The sequence below is a fragment of the Ornithorhynchus anatinus genome, chromosome 8 (genome assembly GCF_004115215.2).
Source record: "Ornithorhynchus anatinus isolate Pmale09 chromosome 8, mOrnAna1.pri.v4, whole genome shotgun sequence".
Lineage (NCBI taxonomy): Eukaryota > Metazoa > Chordata > Mammalia > Monotremata > Ornithorhynchidae > Ornithorhynchus > Ornithorhynchus anatinus.
In genome coordinates, this window is record NC_041735.1 from 66,763,100 (window position 1) to 66,783,260 (window position 20,161).

The window sequence follows — 20,161 nt, forward strand, 5'->3', positions numbered from 1 at the left end:
TCCGTGCCTCAGTTACCTCATCTGTAAAATGGGGATTAAGATTGGGAGCCCCACGTGGGACAATCCGATCACCTTGTATCCCCCCTCCAAGCGCTTAGAACAGTGCTTTGCACATAGTAAGCGCTTAACAAACGCCATCATTATCATTATTTTTTTTTCACCTCCTCACCATATGTCCCTCTGTCTTTATCTGGCAGGCACGGTCCTTGACCTCAAAGAGTTTGAGGTCTAGGGAGGGGGGAAGATATCGAAACAAGTTGAACCAGGGAATCTCTTTTGATTTTATTCTCGTAAATGCCAAAGCATGAGCGCTTAGTACAGTGCTCTGCACATAGTAAGCGCTCAATAAATACTACTGAATGAATGAAAAGCCTCCCTCTAAATACTCAAAACACAAACAAAAACATTTCCCCAGCACTAACGTACATGCTGGCCCTTTTACGTGTATACAGCCGAATACCCGTTTGCTCTCGTAATTGAGACCACGAAAATACAATATTGACTGGAAGTGTTTGAAGCGATTATAGTTTTTCATAGGAAATAATGCAAACTGTGTTCGTATATTCCCAAGATCTGAAATCACTGGCCAACCAATAAGGAGAAGTGCGGCCTGGTGGAAAGGACACAGGCCTGGGGTCAAAGAGCCTTGGTTCTGATCCAGGCCCTACATCTAGATCTAAGCTCCCTGTGGGCAGCGAGCTTGTCTACCAACTCTGTTATGTTGTACTCTCCCAACCGCTTAGTAATAATAATAATAATGTTGATATTTGTTAAGCGCTTACTATGTGCAGAGCACTGTTCTAAGTGCTGGGGGAGATACAGGCGAATCAGGTTGTCCCACACGAGGCTCACAGTTTTAATCCCCGTATTACAGATGAGGGAACTGAGTGAAGTGACTTGCCCAAAGTCACACAGCTGGCAACCGGCAGAGCCGGGATTCGAACCCATGATCTCTGACTCCCAAGCCCGGGCTCTTTCCACTGAGCCACGCTGCTTCTCGACAGTGCCCCGCACACGTAAGCGCTCAGTAAATACGACTGATCGGTCGATTCTCCGGGACTCAGTTCCTCATCTGCGGTGTGACCTTAGGCAAGTCACTTAACTTCTCCGGATCTCACCGTCCCCATCTGTGATTGTAGATTAGATGCTCCTTGTGGTCAGAGATAGCACCTACCAACAGCGTGGCTCAGTGGAAAGAGCCCGGGCTTGGGAGTCAGAGGTCATGGATTCGAATCCCGGCTCTGCCACTCGTCAGCTGTGTGACTGTGGACAAGTCACTTCACTTCTCTGTGCCTCAGTTCCCTCATCCGTAAAATGGGGATAAAGACTGTGAGCCTCGCGTGGGACAACCTGATTACTCTGTGTCTACCCCAGCGCTTAGAACAGTGCTCTGCACATAGTAAGCGCTTAACAAATACCCACATTATTATTACTCTCCCAAGCTATCTTAGTACACTGCTCTGCACACAAGAAGCGTTCAACATAGACCGATGAATGATTGATTGATTTTTTTTCATGTGTGTTATTTAAGGGTTTACTTTGTGCCAAGCACTGTACTAAGCACTGAGATAAATACCAGCTGATCAGTTTGGACACAGTCTCTCTTCTTCCCGGGGCTCCCGGGCTTAATCCCCATTTTACAGATGAGGTAACTGAGGCCCAGAGAAGTGAAACGACTTACCCAAGGTCATACAGAAGACACGTGGCAGAGGCGGGATTGGAACTGAGATCCTTCTGCCTCTCAAGCCCGGGCTTTATCCACTAGGCAACATGGCTTCATTGGCGATTAAATACCCCTTCTCCCTCCCGCTTAGACCGTGAACTCCAGGGAGGACAGGAAACTGCGTCTGATCTGATATAGTGCATCGACCCCAGCATTTAGCAGAGTGCTTGGCACATAGTAAGCGCTTAAATAAAGACCTCATTTGCGGTTATTGTTATTATTAGCCGTGATATCATCAGTTCTCTACTCAGCCTCGTGTCTGTTCATTCATTCATTCGGTAGTATTTATTGAGCGCTTACTATGTGCAGAGCACTGTACTAAGCGCTGGGAATGTACAATTCGGCAACAGATAGAGACAATCCCTGCCCAGTGACGGGCTCACAGTCTAGTCGGGGGAGACAGACAGCAGAGCAAGAAAGAACAAAACAAAAACAAGACAACATTATCAAGAAAAATCGAATCAAGGGGATGTACACCTCATTAACAAAATAAACAGGGTCATAGGTTTATTGTCCTATCGTTTTCTCCCCAGCGTGTGGTACAGCGCTTTGCACACAGTAAGTGCTCAATAAATATGATTGAATGAATGAATGAATAAAACCGGCCGGGGATCGCCCCAAGGCAGCAGGGGCTTTGGGGGCACCCTTGAAAGCGAGGTCGTGGGGCTCCTGTCGACGGTCGTTGTGGGCAGGGAATATGTCTGTTTATCGTCGTATTGTCCTCCCCCAAGCGCTCAGTACAGTGCTCAGCACACAGTGAGCGCTCAATAAATACGATTGACTGCGTATGCCTCCCTCTTCCAGCTGGTCCTGGAGAAGAGCTGGCCGATGAACACGTCCTGCACGGTGGAGTGCCCCGTCAACTGCCAGCTGTCCGACTGGTCCCCGTGGTCCGCGTGCTCCCACACCTGCGGGCTCACGGGTGCGTAACGTCGGCCGGAGCCCGGCCCGCGAGCGGATTCGGGAAGGGGAACGGGTGGGACGCCCCCCCCGGGACGTGGAGAGGAGGAGCCGGGAGGGCCCATCCAGAAAGGGAGATTGGGTGGAGGTCATAGGCTGGGCCGCGACCTCCCGGGCCCGGAGAGGAGCAGCGGCCGGTCGATCCGCCGCCTTATTACCTGTCAAAGATCACGACCTAGTTCCCGTGGCGTGACTAGTTTCGACGTCGGTCTTCCGGGGGAAGGAACGGGGAAAAAAACCAAACAAATCTAAAAGAGCGTGCCCCCCCCGAGGAATAGAATGGGCCGTTTCACTCAGGGTGGTGGGAGATGGAACCTTGGGCATTCCTACGGCTCAAGCCTGGAATTTCCTGGCCCAGGTGTCCACTGCGGAAGCCACAACATTGCCAATTCCCACAAGGTCAAGTCGCGCGGCCTAGTGGATAAGGCCCGGGCCTGGGACTCGGAAGGATCTCAGTTCTAATCCCGGCTCCACCACTTGTCTGCTCTGTTCATTCAGTAGTATTTATTGAGAGCTTACTATGTGCAGAGCACTGGACTAAGCGCTTGGAACGTACAAATCGGTAACAGATAGAGACGGTCCCTGCCCACTGACGGGCTGACAGTCTAATCGGGGGAGACGGACAGACAAGAACAGTAGCAATAAATCGAATCAAGATGATGTACATCTCATTAACAAAATAAATAGGGTAATGAAAATATATACAATTGAGCGGAGGAGCACAGTGCTGAGGGGAGGGGAAGGGAGAGGGGGAGGAGCAGAGGGAAAGGGGGGGAAAAGGGGGCTTAGCTGAGGGGAGGGGAGGCGGGGGTAGAGGGGCAGCAGAGGGAGCAGAGGGAAAAGGGGGAGCTCAGTCTGGGAAGGCCTCTTGGAAGAGGTGAGCTTTAAGTAGGGTTTTGAAGAGGGGAAGAGAGTGAGTTTGGCAGCGGTGAGGAAGGAAGGCGTTCCAGGACAGCGGGAGGACGTGGGCCAGGGGTTGACGTGTGGGATTCTCCGCAGGCCAGAGGGTTTTGAGGGTTTTGAGGGTGGGCAGCCTGAAAGGCGAAGCGGAGGGGCGTAATAATAATAACGTCGGTATCTGTTAGGTGCTTACTAAGTGTTGTGTGTGATCCTGGGCAAGTCATTTTATGACCTATCTGAACACTCAGAACTATAGGGGTTCCCAAGCCACCCTTAAAGCAACATAGATGAATTAGCCTCAAAATGGATTCTATTTGACTTTTTGCTCTTTGCTGATTTTACTACCCTCTGTCCATGGAAAATGTTCATTGAGCAACTAAGGTAAAGAGAAAGTTCCTCTTGCTCTTTGACGAAGTGATATTCTTTTCCAAGTCTCTGGACTGTAAGCTCTTTGTGGGCAGGGAACATGTCTACTAACTGTTGTACTAAACTCTTCCAAGCACTTAGTGCACTGCTCGGCCCACAGTAAGCGCTCAATAAATACCATTGATCGATTTATTAAATTCCTATCGATTGATGGATTCCACGGGTGTGGCCTAGTGGCTAGAGCCCGGGCCTGGAAATCAGAAGGACCTGGGTTCTAATCCCAGGTCTACCATGTGTCTGCCGTATGACCTCGGGCAAGTCACTTTACTTCCCTGTGCCTCAGTTACCACATCTGTAAAATGTTGGATTAAGGCTGTGAGCCCCATGTGGGATATGGACCGTGTCCAACCTGTTCAGGTTGTATCCACCCCGGCGCTTAGATCAGTGCTTGGCCCATAATAACACTGAAAAATGTATCCAAAAGGTACGGATCCTGGTCAAGTACTATTACTCTTATTTATTATTTTCCTTCGCGGATCAGAACGGCTCAACTCCTCGAACCGGACGCCATCAGCTGACAGACATTTGCGGGTTGGAGTCTTCGCGGGGCCCCGACATGTCAGTGGAGGCTCAGAGTTCTGTCACAGATGGCCAGCACTTACAGAGTCCAGAGAGGTTAAATAATAATGTTGGTATTTGTTAAGCGCTTACTATGTGCAGAGCACTGTTCTAAGCTCTGGGGGAGATACAGGGTAATCAGGTTGTCCCACGTGAGGCTCGCAGTCTTCATCCCCATTTTACAGATGAGGTAACTGAGGCATAGAGAAGTGAAGTGACTCGCCCACAGTCACCCAGCTGACAAGTGGCAGAGCCGGGAGTCGAACCCATGACCTCTGACTCCGAAGCCCGGGCTCTTTCCACTGAGCCGCTGATGCCGGGGGAGCTTGGAAACCAGGATATCAGTCAATCAGTCATATTTATTGAGTGCTTACTGTGGGCAGAGCACTGTACCAGACACTTGGGACGATACAATAAAATAGAGCTGGTAGACGTTTGCCCTGCCCACGTGAAGATTACAGTCTAGAGCGGAAGGCGGGCAGTAATCGAAATAAATAATTGATGGATCTGGACCTTAGTGCTGTGGGGCTGGGAAGGGGGATGAATAAAGGGAGCAAGTCAGAGCGACGCAGAGAGAGCGGAAGAAAGGGAAAAGAGGGCTTAGTCTGGGAAGGCCTCTTGGAGGAGGTGGGCCTGCAATAAGGCTTTAAAGGGAGGGAGAGTCATTGTCTGTCACCTTGAGAGAATGGAGGAGAAACATTCTGATAGAAAGTCTCCCTCCGCCAGACGGGTTCCAGGTTACCAACATCTGAGGAAATCACGCCTCACCGTGCTGTTTCTCTCGTCTGTCCTTCTTCCAGGGAGAATGATCCGCCGGCGGACGGTGACCCAGCCCCACCAGGGGGACGGCAGACCGTGCCCGGCACAGATGGAGCAGGCCAAGCCCTGCCCGGTGAACCCGTGTCATCGCTGGCAGTACAGCCCGTGGTCTCCGTGCACCGTGCAGGTACGGGCGGGTACCGGCCGATAGCGGCGGGGACCGGCTGGATCCAGGAACTTCAGAGCCTTTCCTTTCGGGGTTTCAGAGCTACGGAGCCTTTTGGGGTGGGCAACAGCCGATGGAGATTTTGAGTGCTCAGACCCCAAGGTCAGCCGTTACATCGCTGCTGGGTCTGACCGGTCTCTGAGAGTTTCGGTCGTGGCGGCTCTGGGTCTGACCAGTCTCTGAGACCGTCGGTCGTGGCGGTGCTGAATCTAACCCGAGTTCCTCATCTTCCCTCCCAAGCCCGGTCCTCTCCCTGACTTCCCTATCACCGTGGACGGCACGACCGTCCTTCCCGTCTCTCGGGCCCGCGACCTCGGTGTCTTCTTTGACTCGGCTCTCTCGTTCACCCCACGCATCCGATCCGTCACCAAAACCTGCCGGTCTCGCCTTTATAGTATCGCCAAGATCCGCCCTTTCCTCTCCACCCAGATGGCTACCTTACCGCTACGGGCTCTCGCAATATCCCGGCTAGATTACTGTGTCAGCCTGCTCTCTCATCTCCTTTCCTCCCGTCTCTCCCCGCTCCGGTCTATTCTTCACTCCGCCGCCCGGCTCATCTTCCTGCAGAGACGCTCTGGGCCTGTCACTCTCCTTCTTAAAAACCTCCGGTGGTTGCGTATCGACCTCCGCACGAAACAAAAACTTCTCCCTCTAGGTTTCGAGGCTTTCCATCTCCTCGCCCCTTCCTACCTCTCCTCCCTTCTCTCTTTCCACCGACCACCCCGCAAGCTCCGCTCCTCCGCCGCCCGCCTCCTCGCCGTCCCCCGTCCTCGCCCATCCCGCCGTCGACCCCCGGGCCGCGTCCTCCCGCGGTCCCGGAACGCCTTACCCCCTCATCTCCGCCAAACTGATTCTCTTCCCCTCTTCGAAGCCCTACTTAAAGCTCACCTCCTCCGAGAGGCCTTCCCACACTGAGCTCCCCTTTTCCCTCCGCTCCCTCTACCCCCCCCTTCACCTCTCCGCAGCTAAACCCTCTTCTCCCCACTTTCCCTCTTCTCCCCCTCTCCCGTCCCATCCCCTCGGCACTGTACTGTCTGCTCAACTGTATATATCTTCATGACCCTATTTATTTTGTTAATGGTATGTACATCACCCTCAATCTATTTATTTGCTATTGTTTTAATGAGATGCTCTTCCCTTTGATTCTATTTATTGCCATCGTTCTCGTCCGTCCGTCTCCCCCGATTAGACCGTAAGCCCGTCAGAGGGCAGGGACCGTCTCTATCTGTTACCGATTTGTCCATTCCAAGCGCTTAGTACAGTGCTCTGCACATAGTAAGCGCTCAATACTATTGAATGAATAACCAGTCTCTGAAACTGTGAATCATGGTGGTGCTGGGTCCGCCTCTGAGACGTTCAGTCATGGAAGTGCTGGATCTAGCCAGTCCCTGAGAACAACAGTCATGGTGGCGCTGGGTCTGACCAGTCTCTGAGAGAGTCATTCATGGTGGTGGTGGATATAACTGGTCTCTGAGTTCATCAGACAGGGAGTCACTGGGTCCGACCAGTCCCTGAGACTGTCAGTCATGGAGGCTCTGGGTCTGACCGGTCTCTGAGAGTTTCGGTCATGGAGGTGCTGGGTCTGACCAGCCTCTGAAATCATCAGCAGGGAACTTGTCTTCCAACTCTGTTGCGTTGCCCTCTCCCAAGCGCTTAGTACAGTGCTCTCCCCGCTGTAAACACCCTGTAAATATGATGGATCGATTGAGAATGCAGATTCCATCTCTTTCCTCTTGGTTTCCCAGGATGCGCAGTGTGGCGAGGGTATCAGAACCAGGAACGTATCGTGCGTGGTGAGCAACGGCTCCGTTGAGGATGCCGGCAAGGAGGTGGATGAGGAATTTTGCGCAGATCTCGACCCCGTGATTGATGGAGAGAAGATGGTTCTGGAGAAACCCTGCACGCAGCCCTGCCCAGGTAGTGGATGCTCAGAACTTGGCGTTCGGTCTGCTCTACCACTTTGGGAGTCCGAGGTCCTGGGTTCTAATCCCGGCTCTGCCACTTACCAGCGCAGTGGGCTTAGACAAGTCATGTAGCTTCTCTGGGCTTCAGTTCCCTCATCTGCAAAATGGGGGTTCGATCCCTGTTCTCCCTCCTACTTGGACTGCGAGCCCCACATGGGATCTGATGACCTCATAACAATAGTAATAATAATAATAATAATAATGTTGGTATTGGTTAAGCGCTTACTATGTGCAGCGCACTGTTCTAAGCGCTGGGGTAGTTACAGGGGAATCAGGTTGTCCCACGTGAGGTTCACAGTCTTCATCCCCATTTTACCGATGAGGTAACTGAGGCACAGAGAAGTGAAGTGACTCGCCCACAGTCACACAGCTGACAAGTGGTGGAGCGGGGATTAGAACTCACGACCTCCGACTCCCCAGCCCGGGCTCTTTCCACTGAGCCACGCTGCTTCAATCTATCCTTCAATCAATTCATATCTATCCCAGTGGTCAGTACAGTGTTTGGCACAGAGTAAGCGCTTAACAAATACTATGATCATTGTTAACATTATAATTGGCATTGAGAGAAGCAACAGGGAGGTAGTGGATAGAGGAGAGTACAGTGCTCAATAAATGCGATTGAATTAATGAATGAATGAATGAATGAATGAATGAACGAACAGACCAAAGCGCAGAGGTGACACAGGAGGGACAGGCTAAGACAGGGAAGGGAGGGATAAATCAGGAAAGACCTCTTAGTGGAGATGTGATTTTCGGAGGGCTTTGAAGGTGGGGAGAGTGGTGTCTGTCAGACGTGAAGCGGGAGGGAGTTCCAGGCCACAGGGAAGAGGCGGGCAAGGGGTCGGTAGTGAGATAGACGAGATCAAGGAACAGCGAGAAGAGACTTACCCAAGGTCACACAGCAGGCAGGTAAGGTAATCTCCAAAATGCTTTAACGCAGTTAAACATAGGGTTTAAAGTTTAAAATCAATACGCAACAGGGACACTGTCTGATCTGATGGTATTGTATCTACCCCAGTACTTAAAAGCACGGTGGTTTAGACCCCTCAACATTTCACCGATACTATACAAATACTCCAAAAATACCGGAAGCCCCCTAGTAAGCCTTCGGGACATATGAGCGATCGATCGATTGATTGAAAGTCACTAGCCCAAGGTGACACGGCCGACGGATGGCAGAGCCAGGATGAGAACTCAGGTCTTCTTTCTCCCAGGCCTTAGCTCCTTCCGCTAGACCACCCGGCTCCTCCATCACCACCACGCTTGCTCCAGCTGCCTGTTCTTCGATATCGGATGGGTTTTTAAAAGTCATACGCTGACGACGACCACGCCCCCAACCCCACCCCCACCCCGCATCCTCCCCAAGAACCCACCGACACCTGTGGCGGAAAAATTCATATTGTGACACAACAGGTCATCCCTTAAGCATCCGAGCTCTGATTATCGAGGTTATTCTGTGCTTCCCCTCCAGCTGTGATGTTCTCTCTCCCCATTTCTGCTTAATAATTGAAGTCTCCATTACCCCAAAGCGGCCATGGCACCGGGTTACAATCAAGTCGGGAAAAACGTCGATATTTCGGTCTCTCCCGACTGCCCGCATGACAACCTCAGCCCAAGCGGTGCCACAGTTTCCCAGGGAGGATGACGATACCGAGAGCACGTTTTAACGAGTCACCCCCAAAGTCTCTCCGACGACCCTGTTGCGGTACGTCCGCGGGCCGATAATTCACGTCCAGACACGCTTCTCTTAATGTTGCTACGAGGAGGCTCTTCCGTTAATCAGCCAGCCAGGCGACATTGTGTCCAGCTTTCGTGCTCCCTCTCCACGTAATGTAAAACGGCATGAATTATTAACGCCTCTCCCGGCCTGCGATAATTAAAGCAGTAGGAGACTATTTACAAACTTGGGCCTGTTAGAGCTTATTTCTGAGGGGATTCGGAACGAGGGCGATGAGGAAAGGGGTGGGGGAGGGTCACAGAAAGCTGTCTTTCAGGACCCAGAGTAGCATTGGTCAACAGCTCCGTGAATTTCTAATGGCCTATAAATTCAACGGGGCTAGATGGAATGAGTCGTACTCTAATAATCGATAAAGACCGAGTAGCCAAATAGCCAGGATCCGGCTACTCAGATCCTGGTGTGACGATTCGTGGAAGACAGAGAACGTGGAACTCTATATTCATCCATTAATTCATTCAATCGTATTTATCGAGCACTTACTTTGTGCAGAGCACTGTACTAAGAGCTTAGAAAGTACAATTTGACGATAGAGACAATCCCTCCCCATCAGTGGGCTCACAGTATGGGAAGGAGATGTTAAGGTGACTGAGAACGTAATTGCTCTTCAGTATATACACATTAAATATGGACCTTGATGTATGAGGTATATCTTGCTCCTGTTTTTTTCTCCCCAGCATTTAGTATAATGTTGAACATTCAAGTGAATGTTCGGGAGGTATCATTATATTTATACATTCTCTCCTAATGATAATAATATTTGTGGTATTTGTTTAGCGCTTACTATGTGCCGGGAACATAGATATAAGGTAATCAGGTCGCAAATGGGGCTCACGGTCTGAGCGCAAAGCAGCTGGGCCTAGTGGATAGAGGACGGGCCTAGGAGTCAGAAGGACCTGGGTTCTAATCCCGGCTCCACCAGGTGTGTGCTGTGGGACCTTGGACAAGTCACTTCACTTTTCTGTGCTTCAGTTTCCTCATCTGTAAAATGGGGTTTAAGACTGTGAGTAGCATGTGGGACAAGGACTGTGTTCAACCTGATTAGCTTGTATCTAGCCCAGCACTTAGTACAGTGCCTGGCACTAGTAAGCACTTAACAAATGCCATTTAAAAAAAAAAGTAGGGAGGAGAACAGGTATTGAATCCCCATTTTGCCAGTATGGGAATTGAGGCACCGAGATGTTAAGTGATTCGCCCAAGGACACACAGCAGACAAGGGAAAGAGCCGGGATTGGAACCCAGCTCTCCCGTCTCGCAAGCTGGGGATCTTTCCACGAGGCCTCACTGCTTCTCTTCTTGTTTCTCTCCCTCTTTCTGAACCTTGTGCTGCCTCTCTCCCTTTCCCGTCTTCCCATTTCTCCCCCGCCCCTTTCCTGAGAAACAGGAGTCCACCACGGACTAATGGGAAAGATCACGAGCCTGGGAGTCAAGAGACCTGTGTTCTAATTCTGGCTTTTCCCCTTGGATGCTGTGAGACCTAGACAGGTTGCTTAACTTCACTGTGCCTCAATTTCCTCATCTGCAAAATGGGGAGTCATTGCCTGTAGAACAGGGACTGCGTCCAACCTAATTAACTTGTATCCACCCCAGTGCTTAGAACAGTCCTTGGCACATAGTGTTTACCAAATATAACAATAATAATAAAAATAACCCCAGCTTCACCGCTTGGCTGCTCTGTGCCCTTAGGAATGTCACGTAGCACCTCGGGTCCTTCATCTCCTCATCTGTAAAATATGGATTCCGTCCCTATTCTCCCTCCAACTCGGACCGTATGCCCTGTGTAGGACAGAGACTGTCTGTCAGTAGCTTGTATCTGCCCCCAGCGCTTCGTACAGTGCTTGGCACATAGTAAAGTCTTAAGAAATACCATCACCGTTGAATAAGAACCCAATGAGGACAATGTCGAGATGGTAATATTTCAATCCAAGGCAATCCAAGAAGAAGGAGCATGGCCTAATGGATAGAGCACGGGTTTGGGAGTCAGAGGATCTGGGTTCTAATCCTGACTCCACCACTCGTCTGCTGTGGGGCCTCGGGCAGGTCACTTCGCTTCTCTGTGCCTCCGTTACATCATCAGTCAGGTGGGGGTGAAGACCGTCTTATCTACCTAAGCGCTTAGAACAGTGACCGGCACGTAGAAAGCGCTTCACAACCGTCACCATAAAAGAGACATTATTTAACTTATTTAGGGTCTCTAGTCACCGAGCTCTGTACCTCCCGGCAGGCGATTGCTACCTCCAGGAATGGTCTCCCTGGAGCCTCTGCCAGCTGACCTGCGTCAACGGAGAAGATCTCGGCTTTGGAGGGATCCAAGCTCGATCCCGGGCGGTGATCATCCAGGAACTTGAGAACCAGCATCTCTGCCCCGAGCAGGTTCTGGAAACGAGACCGTGTGACGGTAAGCAGCGATGGCCCCTCTGGGAAAGCCAAAGGCAGTTAGGAATCAGAACGGGACCCGAGGTACTTCCCGTCGAAAGAGAAAATTTCAATCGGTTGACCGATGGTATTTACTGAGCGCTTACTGTGGGCTGGGCATGGTACCGGGCGCTTGGGAAGGTCATCTTGAAATTCCTGGGAGGAGCAGTGTGGGGTAGTGGATAGGGCAGGGGCCTGGGAGTCAGAAGGTCATGGGTTCTGATCCTGCCTTCGCCATTTGTCCGCTGTGTGACCTTGGACAAGACACTTCACTTCTCTGAGCTTCAGTTACCTCATCTGTAAAATGGGGTTTGAGACGGTGAGACCCATGTGGGACGGACCCGATCTGCTCGTATCCGTCCCAGCGCTTAGTACTGTGCCTGACACATAGTAAGCGCTTGACAAGTACCATAATTATTATTATTTTGTAACCGGAGAGAAGCACCCCTTGAAGCCCAAGTCTCATTTACTTTCCAGATTTCAAAGAAGGAAAAAATTGTCCTCCCGCGCTGTGAACAGAACGGAAAATCGTTTGTTTTTTTCAAACTTTTGCACTTTCTCCATTAAATGGGGGGGAAATTCCAGCACGAAGAGATTTCTGGCGGTCACGTTCCACCAGGACGTGTTTTTTCACATGGCAAAAGATCTCCAGCCAGGCTGGGACTTATCTTTCCACACCCATCCTTCCCCATTCCCAGATGAGGCCTGCCCTCCCCAGCAGGTCCGGGGTCAAATTCAGACAGAAGCGGGGAAGCAGCATAGCCTAGTGGTTACAGCTGGGGCCTGAAAGTCAGAAGAATCTGAGTTCTAATTACCACCCTTAGACTTGTCTGTTGTGTGACCTGGGGCAAACTATTTCATTTCTCTGGGCCTCAGTGACCTCACCTGTAAAATGGGGATTAAGACTGTGAGCCCCATGTGGGACAGGGACTGTAGCCAGTCTGGTTAACTTCCCCAGCCCTTAGAAAAGTGCTGAGCATATAGGAAGCGCTTAATAAGCACCGTAAGTATTATTATTATTAGCGCCAAGATCTCAAACAGCACGGAGCATGGGTCAGATCAACTGAGACCTGGGCGGTGGAAAGCAGATTGGGGATGAGGTAAGCGATCTTTCACCTGTCTCAGAATCCTTTGATTTTCACCATATTTTGTGGAGAACGAAATGGCGTCGGACCCTCGTTGGGGATATGGCCTTCAAATCTCGAGTTACCGGCTCACAGGATATCTTGGATGATTCTCTAATTCTCAGCGCCGCTCTTCTTCCCTGGTGATCAATGCTCGCACTCACATCGGTGCCCATTTTTACTCTCCAGACGGTCACTGCTACGAGTACAAGTGGATGGCCAGCCCGTGGAAAGGATTGGCGCGGACCGTGTGGTGTCAAAGGTCAGACGGCTTAAACGTCACAGGTAAAAAAACGCCATCCCCTTTCTTTCCCCGGCCGGGAATACGGCATCCCCGATTTCTAAGCGCTTGGGAGAGTCAGAAGGTCATGGGTTCTAATCCAGAGAAGCAGCGTGGCTCAGTGGAAAGAGCACGGGCTTGGGAGTCAGAGGTCATGGGTTTGAATCCCAGCTCTGCCACTTGTCAGCTGTGTGACTGTGGGCAAGTCACTTCACTTCTCTGGGCCTCAGTTCCCTCATCTGTAAAATGGGGATTAACTGTGAGCCTCACGTGGGACGACCTGATTACCCAGTACCTACCCCAGCGCTTAGAACAGTGCTCTGCACATAGTAAGCGCTTAACAAATACCAACATTATTAATCCCAGCACCATCACTTATCTGTTGTAATAATGATCGTATTTGTCAAGTGTTTACTATGTGCCAAGCATGGTTCCAAGCTCTGGGGTAAATACAAAGTCGTCAGGTTGTCCCACGTGGGGCTCACAGTCTTCATCCCCAATTCACAGATGAGGTCACTGAGGCCCAGAGAAGTGAAGTGACTTGTCCAAAGTCACACAGCTGACCAATGGCAGAGCCGGGAGCAGACCCCACGACCTCTGTTGTGTAAACTTGGGCAAGCCACTTCACTTCTCTGTGCCTCAGTTCTGTCATCTATAAAATGGGGATTGAGACTGTGAGACCCACATGGTACAGGGACTGTATCCAACCTGATTTGCTTGTATCCACCCCAGCGCCTACTACAGTGCCTGGCATATAGTAAGTGCTTAACCAATACCAAAATTATTAGTATTATTATTTATGAAGTACCTATTGAGTGTAAAGTGCTTGTTTAAACCCTGGGGGAAAGAATACAAGTTTGAAAATTAGACACGGTCCCTGGCTCTCCAAGAGGATCATAATCTAAGAATAAGGGGAGGGAGAGAAAATTGTAATCAGATGTAAAGAAAGGATTATTTCCTCCAGTCATTCCTGTCCTTGTTTATTATGTTAATTTTGTGTTCCTACTGTTTTAGTTTTTCCAGCTCCCTTTCCCAATTTTTTAAAACCAAAATTTAATTTTTAAATTGAGCCCAGCCTGAGGGCCACGAGGGACCCTGTCAAATTCTCACCCGCTTTCCTAGGGCTTAGAACAGTTATGTGCACCCAGAGGGCTCTTCGTAAATTCTAATACGACTATTAAAGAACAAGCACAACAACAAATACGAAGAAAGCAACAGAGTCCTTGGTGAGAGAAGTAGAATCTCACGGCCTGCGAGGCTCAGAATCCAACAACCTCTCCCGATCCCAATATTTCAGCCGCTGCTTCTCCCTCTTGGGACGTCGCGGGGAAGCGACGGGGGAATGGTCATTGGTCTCCTCGGGCTCTTCTCGGCTTCAGAGCCTCCCGGACACCTGCAAGGAACCGAAGACCTCCCTTCCAAGTGGGAGTGGGGTGGCCAGGAAGTAGAAAGAACAGTAATGTGGTAGTCATAGTGTTTATTAAGCGCTCACTCTGGGCAGAGCACTGTACCGAGTACCGGAAGAGAATACGCAGGTGGGAACTGGCCCTGATCTGTCCGTCAGAAGGGCTCAAATCTAAGAGTATCGGGGTAAGAAGGAGTTGGAGACACCACATCAGGAGCGTTGGGTGGCTTAGTGGAAAGATCCCAGGCTTGAGAGTCGGAGGTTGTGGGTTCTAATCCAGGCTCTGCCCCTTATCAATTGGGTGATTTTGGACAAGTCACTTCACTTCTCTTGGCCTCAGCTACCTCGTCTGTAAAATGGGGATGAAGACTGTGAGCCCCACAGGGGACAACCCGATTACCTTGTGCCTATCCTAGGGCTTAGAACAGTGCTTGGCACATAGAATACCATCATTATTATTAGAACACAGCGCGGACAAACAGGCAGAATAAAAACCAAACCCGTTGGATTGTGTGGCTGGAGGAGGAGAATTTCAGAGTTTGGGGCGCACCCAGTATTCTCAGGGGTAGGTTGAGGCCTCGTGTGGTGAACGTTCGAGAGGGAGCAGCTTTCTTCCTTGGCCCGGTGGGCCCGAAGCTTGCCAGGAGTAGATACCCTCTGGGGCGAGAAGGAAGACGGTGGTTACGGGATGCTTTCCTCAGCGGGGATGGAGGTGTCGGAGAGCACACGGGAGCAGCTTTTATCTCCAGCCCGGTGGACAGGGAGCATGCTGGCAGCGAGGACCCAAGGTAACGGGAGGAAAGGAGGCGGTTACACGGTGTTTTTCTCGACGGAATCCGAGAGCGTGCAGGATAGGGTCCCTGACAGTCTAAGCGCCCTAGATTCCCCTCCCTCTCCGCTGGGGCTCTCGCTGGCGGAGGCAGGAAGATGAGGAAGTGTGTGACGGAGAGAAGTGAAATTGGGGTAACCTCTGCCTCGTTGATTCCTTTGTCTTTTCTTAGAGGAGATGATGGTAGCCAGGAGCCCCTCGTGAGCCACCGTGTTTATTTTGCTTTAGGCCTTGTTTAATTGTGTGAGGGTCACGAGCCAGGATAGACGTTTAAAAAATTCACCCAGCCCTAGGAGGGGATGGAGATTAAGGAGCCTTAGGAGCCACTTGGATTAGACCTGCAGACCCTTCCCCTCCAATTTGCTGCTGCGTAGCCCCCCCCCCCCGCCAAATTACCTCCAAGCTCCCCCCTAGAACAGTCCTTTTGCTAAAAAGCGAATCTGTGGTCGAGCCATCTGTGTTTTCAGGTTAGCAGCTGCCAAGTGCCACCGATAAATTATTTATGATAAATTAGATTGATGTTTGGAAGCGAGGATCTGGATTCTCTATCGGCCGCGCATATGTGTTTGCATAGTTTTCTTTGTGCGTGTGTGTGTTTGGTCCTACGTCTCTTGGGGAAGATCAGATTTCGTACGGAGCAGGAGCCAGGATGTGCAGTTTCTGAGACCTTTTGATCGATAGCTTTAATCTAATGGGCAGCCGTGCTCTAGCGTTGGGAAAGGATTCTTTTGTTAATGAAAGGCGTAAATAATGACACTTACTGCAACTGAACATCTTTTCCTCCCGCTGGCGTGTTTCTTGGGAAGCAGCGTGGCCTAGTGGATAAAACACAGACCTGGAAGCCGGAAGTCCTGGGTCTTAATCCCAGCTCCATCACTTGTCTGTTGAGAGACTTGGGGCAAGTCACTTCACTTCATGAAGCAACACGGCGTAGAGGATAGAGCACGGGCCTGGGAGTCGGAAGGTCATGAGTTCTAATCATAATAATGATGATGATGGTATTTGTTAAGCGCTTACTATGTACCCAGCACTGTTCTAAGCACTGGGGTAGATACAAGGTAATCAGGTTGTCCCACGTGGGGCTCACAGTCTTAAACCCCATTTTCCAGATGAGGCAACTGAGGCACAGAGAAGTTAGTGACTTGCCCAAAGTTACACAGCAGACAAGTGGTAGAGCCGGGATTAGAACCCACGACCTCTGACTCCCAAGCCCGGGCTCTTTCCACTAAGCCATGCTGCTTCCCAGCTCCTCCGCTTCTCTACTGTGTGGCCTTGGGCAAGTCACTTCACTCAACTTCTCTGTGCCTTAGTTACCTCAACTGTAAAATGGCAATTAAGACCGTGAGCCCCATGTGGGACAGGTACTGTGTTCAACCCGATTTGCTTGTGTCCACCCCAGCGCTTAGTACAGTGCCTGGCGCATAGTAAGCCCTTAACAAATACCATAAGAATAATTCTCTGTGCCTCAGTTTCCTCAACTGCAAAATGAGGATTCAGTACCCGTTCTCCCTCCTATTTAGACTGTGAGTCCCACATGGGGCAGGGTCTGTTATCCGACCTGATTAACTGGTATAATAATACTACTAATGATGGCATCCTTAAGCACTTACTATGTGCCAAGCACTGTTCTACCACTGGGTTAGATACAAGGTAATCAGGTTGTCCCACGTGGGGCTCACAGTCTTAATCCCCATTTTACAGATGAGGTACCTGAGGCCCAGAGAAGTGAAGTGACTTGCCCAAAGTCACACAGCTGACTAGTGGCAGAGCCAGGATTAGAACCCATGACCTCTGACTCCCAAGTCCCGGCGCTTTCTGCTAAACCACGCTGCTTCTCTGTATCTACCCCAGCGTTTAGAACAGTGCTTGGCACATAGTAAGAGCTTAGCAAAGACCTTAAAAGAAATCAGATGGGGTAGATACAGTCAGAGCAAGATCCGGTTGGTTTGGGGAGCAATTCTATGTTTTTCCCATGATCACAAACGCTGTTTGTTACCCAAAACCCACGACTCCTCTAGTCCCGGTGGGGAGATGTCATCCCAAAAACCCACCTTACCGACATCGCACCCGAGCCGGAAAGTTACCGTAGTTCCGGCCCGCAGCTGGAGTCGTTTCGTCGCGGAGGCGAGACGTCTTGCAAAAGAACCCACCTTCCCGAGATCCCACCTGAGCCGGGATATTGACAAGATCCCGGCCCCGGACTGGAGCCGTCTTGACTCGGCGGTGAGACGTTCTTGGGAAAAAAACGTGTGGTTTTGTGTCCTGCAGGAGGATGCCTAGAGATGCGCCAGCCGGATGCCGACAGATCCTGCAGTCCGTCTTGCAGTCAGCCCCACTCCTTCTGCAGCCAGGTGGGGGTCCCGACCGCATCCGCCTTTCTTTTTTCAGTCGTATTTCTGAAGCACTTACTATGTGTCAGGCACTGTTCTAAGCCCCGGGGTAGATACAAGCTAATCGGGTTAGACACGGTCCCTGTCCCACATGGGGCTCACAGTTTGCTTCCCCATTTTACGGATGGGGATCTGAAGCACAGAGAAGTGAAGTGACTTGTCCAAGGTCATGCAACAAAGTGGCAGAGCTGGGAATAGAACCCGGGTCCTTCCATCTCCCAGACGTGTGCTCCGTTCACTGGGCCAGGCTCCTTCACACATATTCTCTGCCCAAAACAAGTTTGCAGTCCAACAACCGATATGTCGATAGACTGTTTCCAACCCAATTTGGTTGTATTCCTCCCCAGAGCTTAGTACAGTCCCCGGACCACTGTAAGCGCTTAACAAATACCCCAATTATTAGTAGTAGTAGTATTGGCTGCATCCGTACCAGTGCAGAACACTGTGCTGAGCACCTGGGCGAGGATAGAGTGCTTATCAGCTGCTGCTAGACAGATGCCAAGGCTGCGTCACGAGATGAGGGCCTGGGAGTCAGAAAGTCACTGGTCCTAATCCCGGCTCTGCCGCTCATCTGCTGTGTGACCTTGGGCAAGTCACTTCACTTCTCTGTACCTCAATTACCTCATCTGTAAAATGGAGATTGAGACTGTGAGCCTCACGTGGGGCAGGGACTGTGTCCAACCTTATTTGCTTGTGTATCTGCCCCAGCGCCGGGTACAGTGCCTGGCCTATAGTAAGCACTCAACAAATACCATTAATATCATTAGGATTATTATTAACTAGCTTGAGGCGGGCAGGGCGCGAGGCGGTAGTTTCGGAGGCGGTGCACGACGCTGTGATCTCCCCCGGCCCCCGTTTCCCTCTCGTTCCCCCCCAGATGAGAGTGTGCAGCTGTGAAGAGGGCTACACGGAAGTCATGTCGTCCGCCGGGAGCCTGGTGGAGTGCAGGCTCATCCCCGTGCTGGTCGTCCCCACCGCCGCCGACAACGCCCACGACGCCCACAACGCCGACGACGCCGACGGCGGCCACGGCGGGGACGTCAAAACCAGCCGCGCCGTCCACCCCACCGAGCCCTCCGGCAGCCCGGCCGGGCGCGGGCACTCCTGGTTCCTTCAGCCTTTCGGGCCAGGTGAAGCCAGACGGGCCGTGGCCGCCCAGGGCGGGAGGTGGGGGGAGACGGGGGATCCTCACTCGGTCCTGCAGCTTGGCCCAGGCCTCAACCGCCCAAGGTTCAAGGATCCTCATCGTAATAATAATAAGGATGATGATGATAATCGTGGCATTTGTTAAGCATTTTCTATACGCCAGGCACTGTACTGAGCGCTGAATGCTGCGACTGCCGCCGGCCCCTGACCTCCCCCAACCCCGCAGAACAGCGACAGGCCTAAAAAGACATTCATTCATTCATCCAATCGTATTTATAGAGCACTTACTGTGGGCAAAGCACTATACTAAGAACCTGGGAGAGGACAGTAGAACGCTATGACAACACTCTCTGCCCACACGAGCTTACTCATCAGAGTCCGAGGTCCTATTGGTTGTCTGGGAGATGGTTTTCTATTTTCTTTCCTCCAGTGTTCCCTCCTCCTTCCCCAGCCGGGCATTGAAAAAGAAAGTGGGTGTTAAGACAAAATTCCCATGCCTCCTAAGGAAAGCCTGGTGAAAGAAGCGGAGTCCTAGATGTGATGCCTGTCTCCCCCCTTCTAGACTGTGAGCCCCCGTGGGCAGGGATTGCCTCTCTTTGTTGCTGAATTGTACTTTCCAAGAACTTAGTATAGAGGAAGGAGGGAAGGAAGGAAGGCGGGAGGGAAGGCGGGAGGGAAGGCGGGAGGGAAGGCGGGAGGGAAGGCGGGAGGGAAGGCGGGAGGGAAGGCAGGAAGGCAGGAAGGCAGGAAGGCAGGAAGGCAGGAAGGCAGGAAGGCAGGAAGGCAGGAAGGCAGGAAGGAAGGCAGGAAGGAAGGAAGGCACACTTAAGCTAAAGAAAATTGGCTTTGCCAGAGAGCCCACTCATTTTTCTCCTAGGATCACCACTCTGCCACAGGAGACAACATAACTATCATTTTCTGCTTGGCACTTGGATTTCAACAGGCCTATTTCAGACAGGCAGAAAACAGAGGTCTTCTGGAAAACTATCCTGCACCACCCTGCTCCCTGAGGTGGAGACGGAGAATTCCATCTGCCCAAAAGGGAGCAACCTGGAGCATTAATTTCATTTTCTCCCCCACCTCCGACAGTCTGCTTAGTACAGTGCTCTGTCCACCCAATCAGTGTTCAATAAATACCATTGACTGGTTGTTTAACTTTGCTCTTTTCCCAAACCAATCACAAGTGGGCTCCCTTTTCTCTTTTGCTAGTGATAGTCAAGCCAAAGAAGCAGCAGCATAGCCTAGTGGATAGAGCACAGGCCTGGGTGTCACAAGGATGTGGGTTTTAATCCCAGATCCATTACTTGTCTGCTAGGTGACC

At 51.1% G+C, this 20,161-nt stretch overlaps 1 protein-coding gene across 3 annotated transcripts in view; it reads left to right on the forward strand.

Moving 5' to 3' along the window:
- Positions 1 to 20,161, forward strand: part of THSD7A (thrombospondin type 1 domain containing 7A) — a 260,690-nt gene that overhangs the window by 239,020 nt on the left and 1,509 nt on the right. For all 3 annotated transcript variants that reach the window (XM_029070443.2, XM_029070444.2, XM_029070445.2), the window contains 7 exons: positions 2,528 to 2,645; positions 5,368 to 5,513; positions 7,298 to 7,469; positions 11,476 to 11,649; positions 12,980 to 13,075; positions 17,573 to 17,655; positions 18,572 to 18,824. In XM_029070443.2, coding sequence (XP_028926276.1) covers positions 2,528 to 2,645; positions 5,368 to 5,513; positions 7,298 to 7,469; positions 11,476 to 11,649; positions 12,980 to 13,075; positions 17,573 to 17,655; positions 18,572 to 18,824 — 1,042 coding nt within the window. The remainder of the gene's footprint in view (positions 1 to 2,527; positions 2,646 to 5,367; positions 5,514 to 7,297; positions 7,470 to 11,475; positions 11,650 to 12,979; positions 13,076 to 17,572; positions 17,656 to 18,571; positions 18,825 to 20,161) is intronic.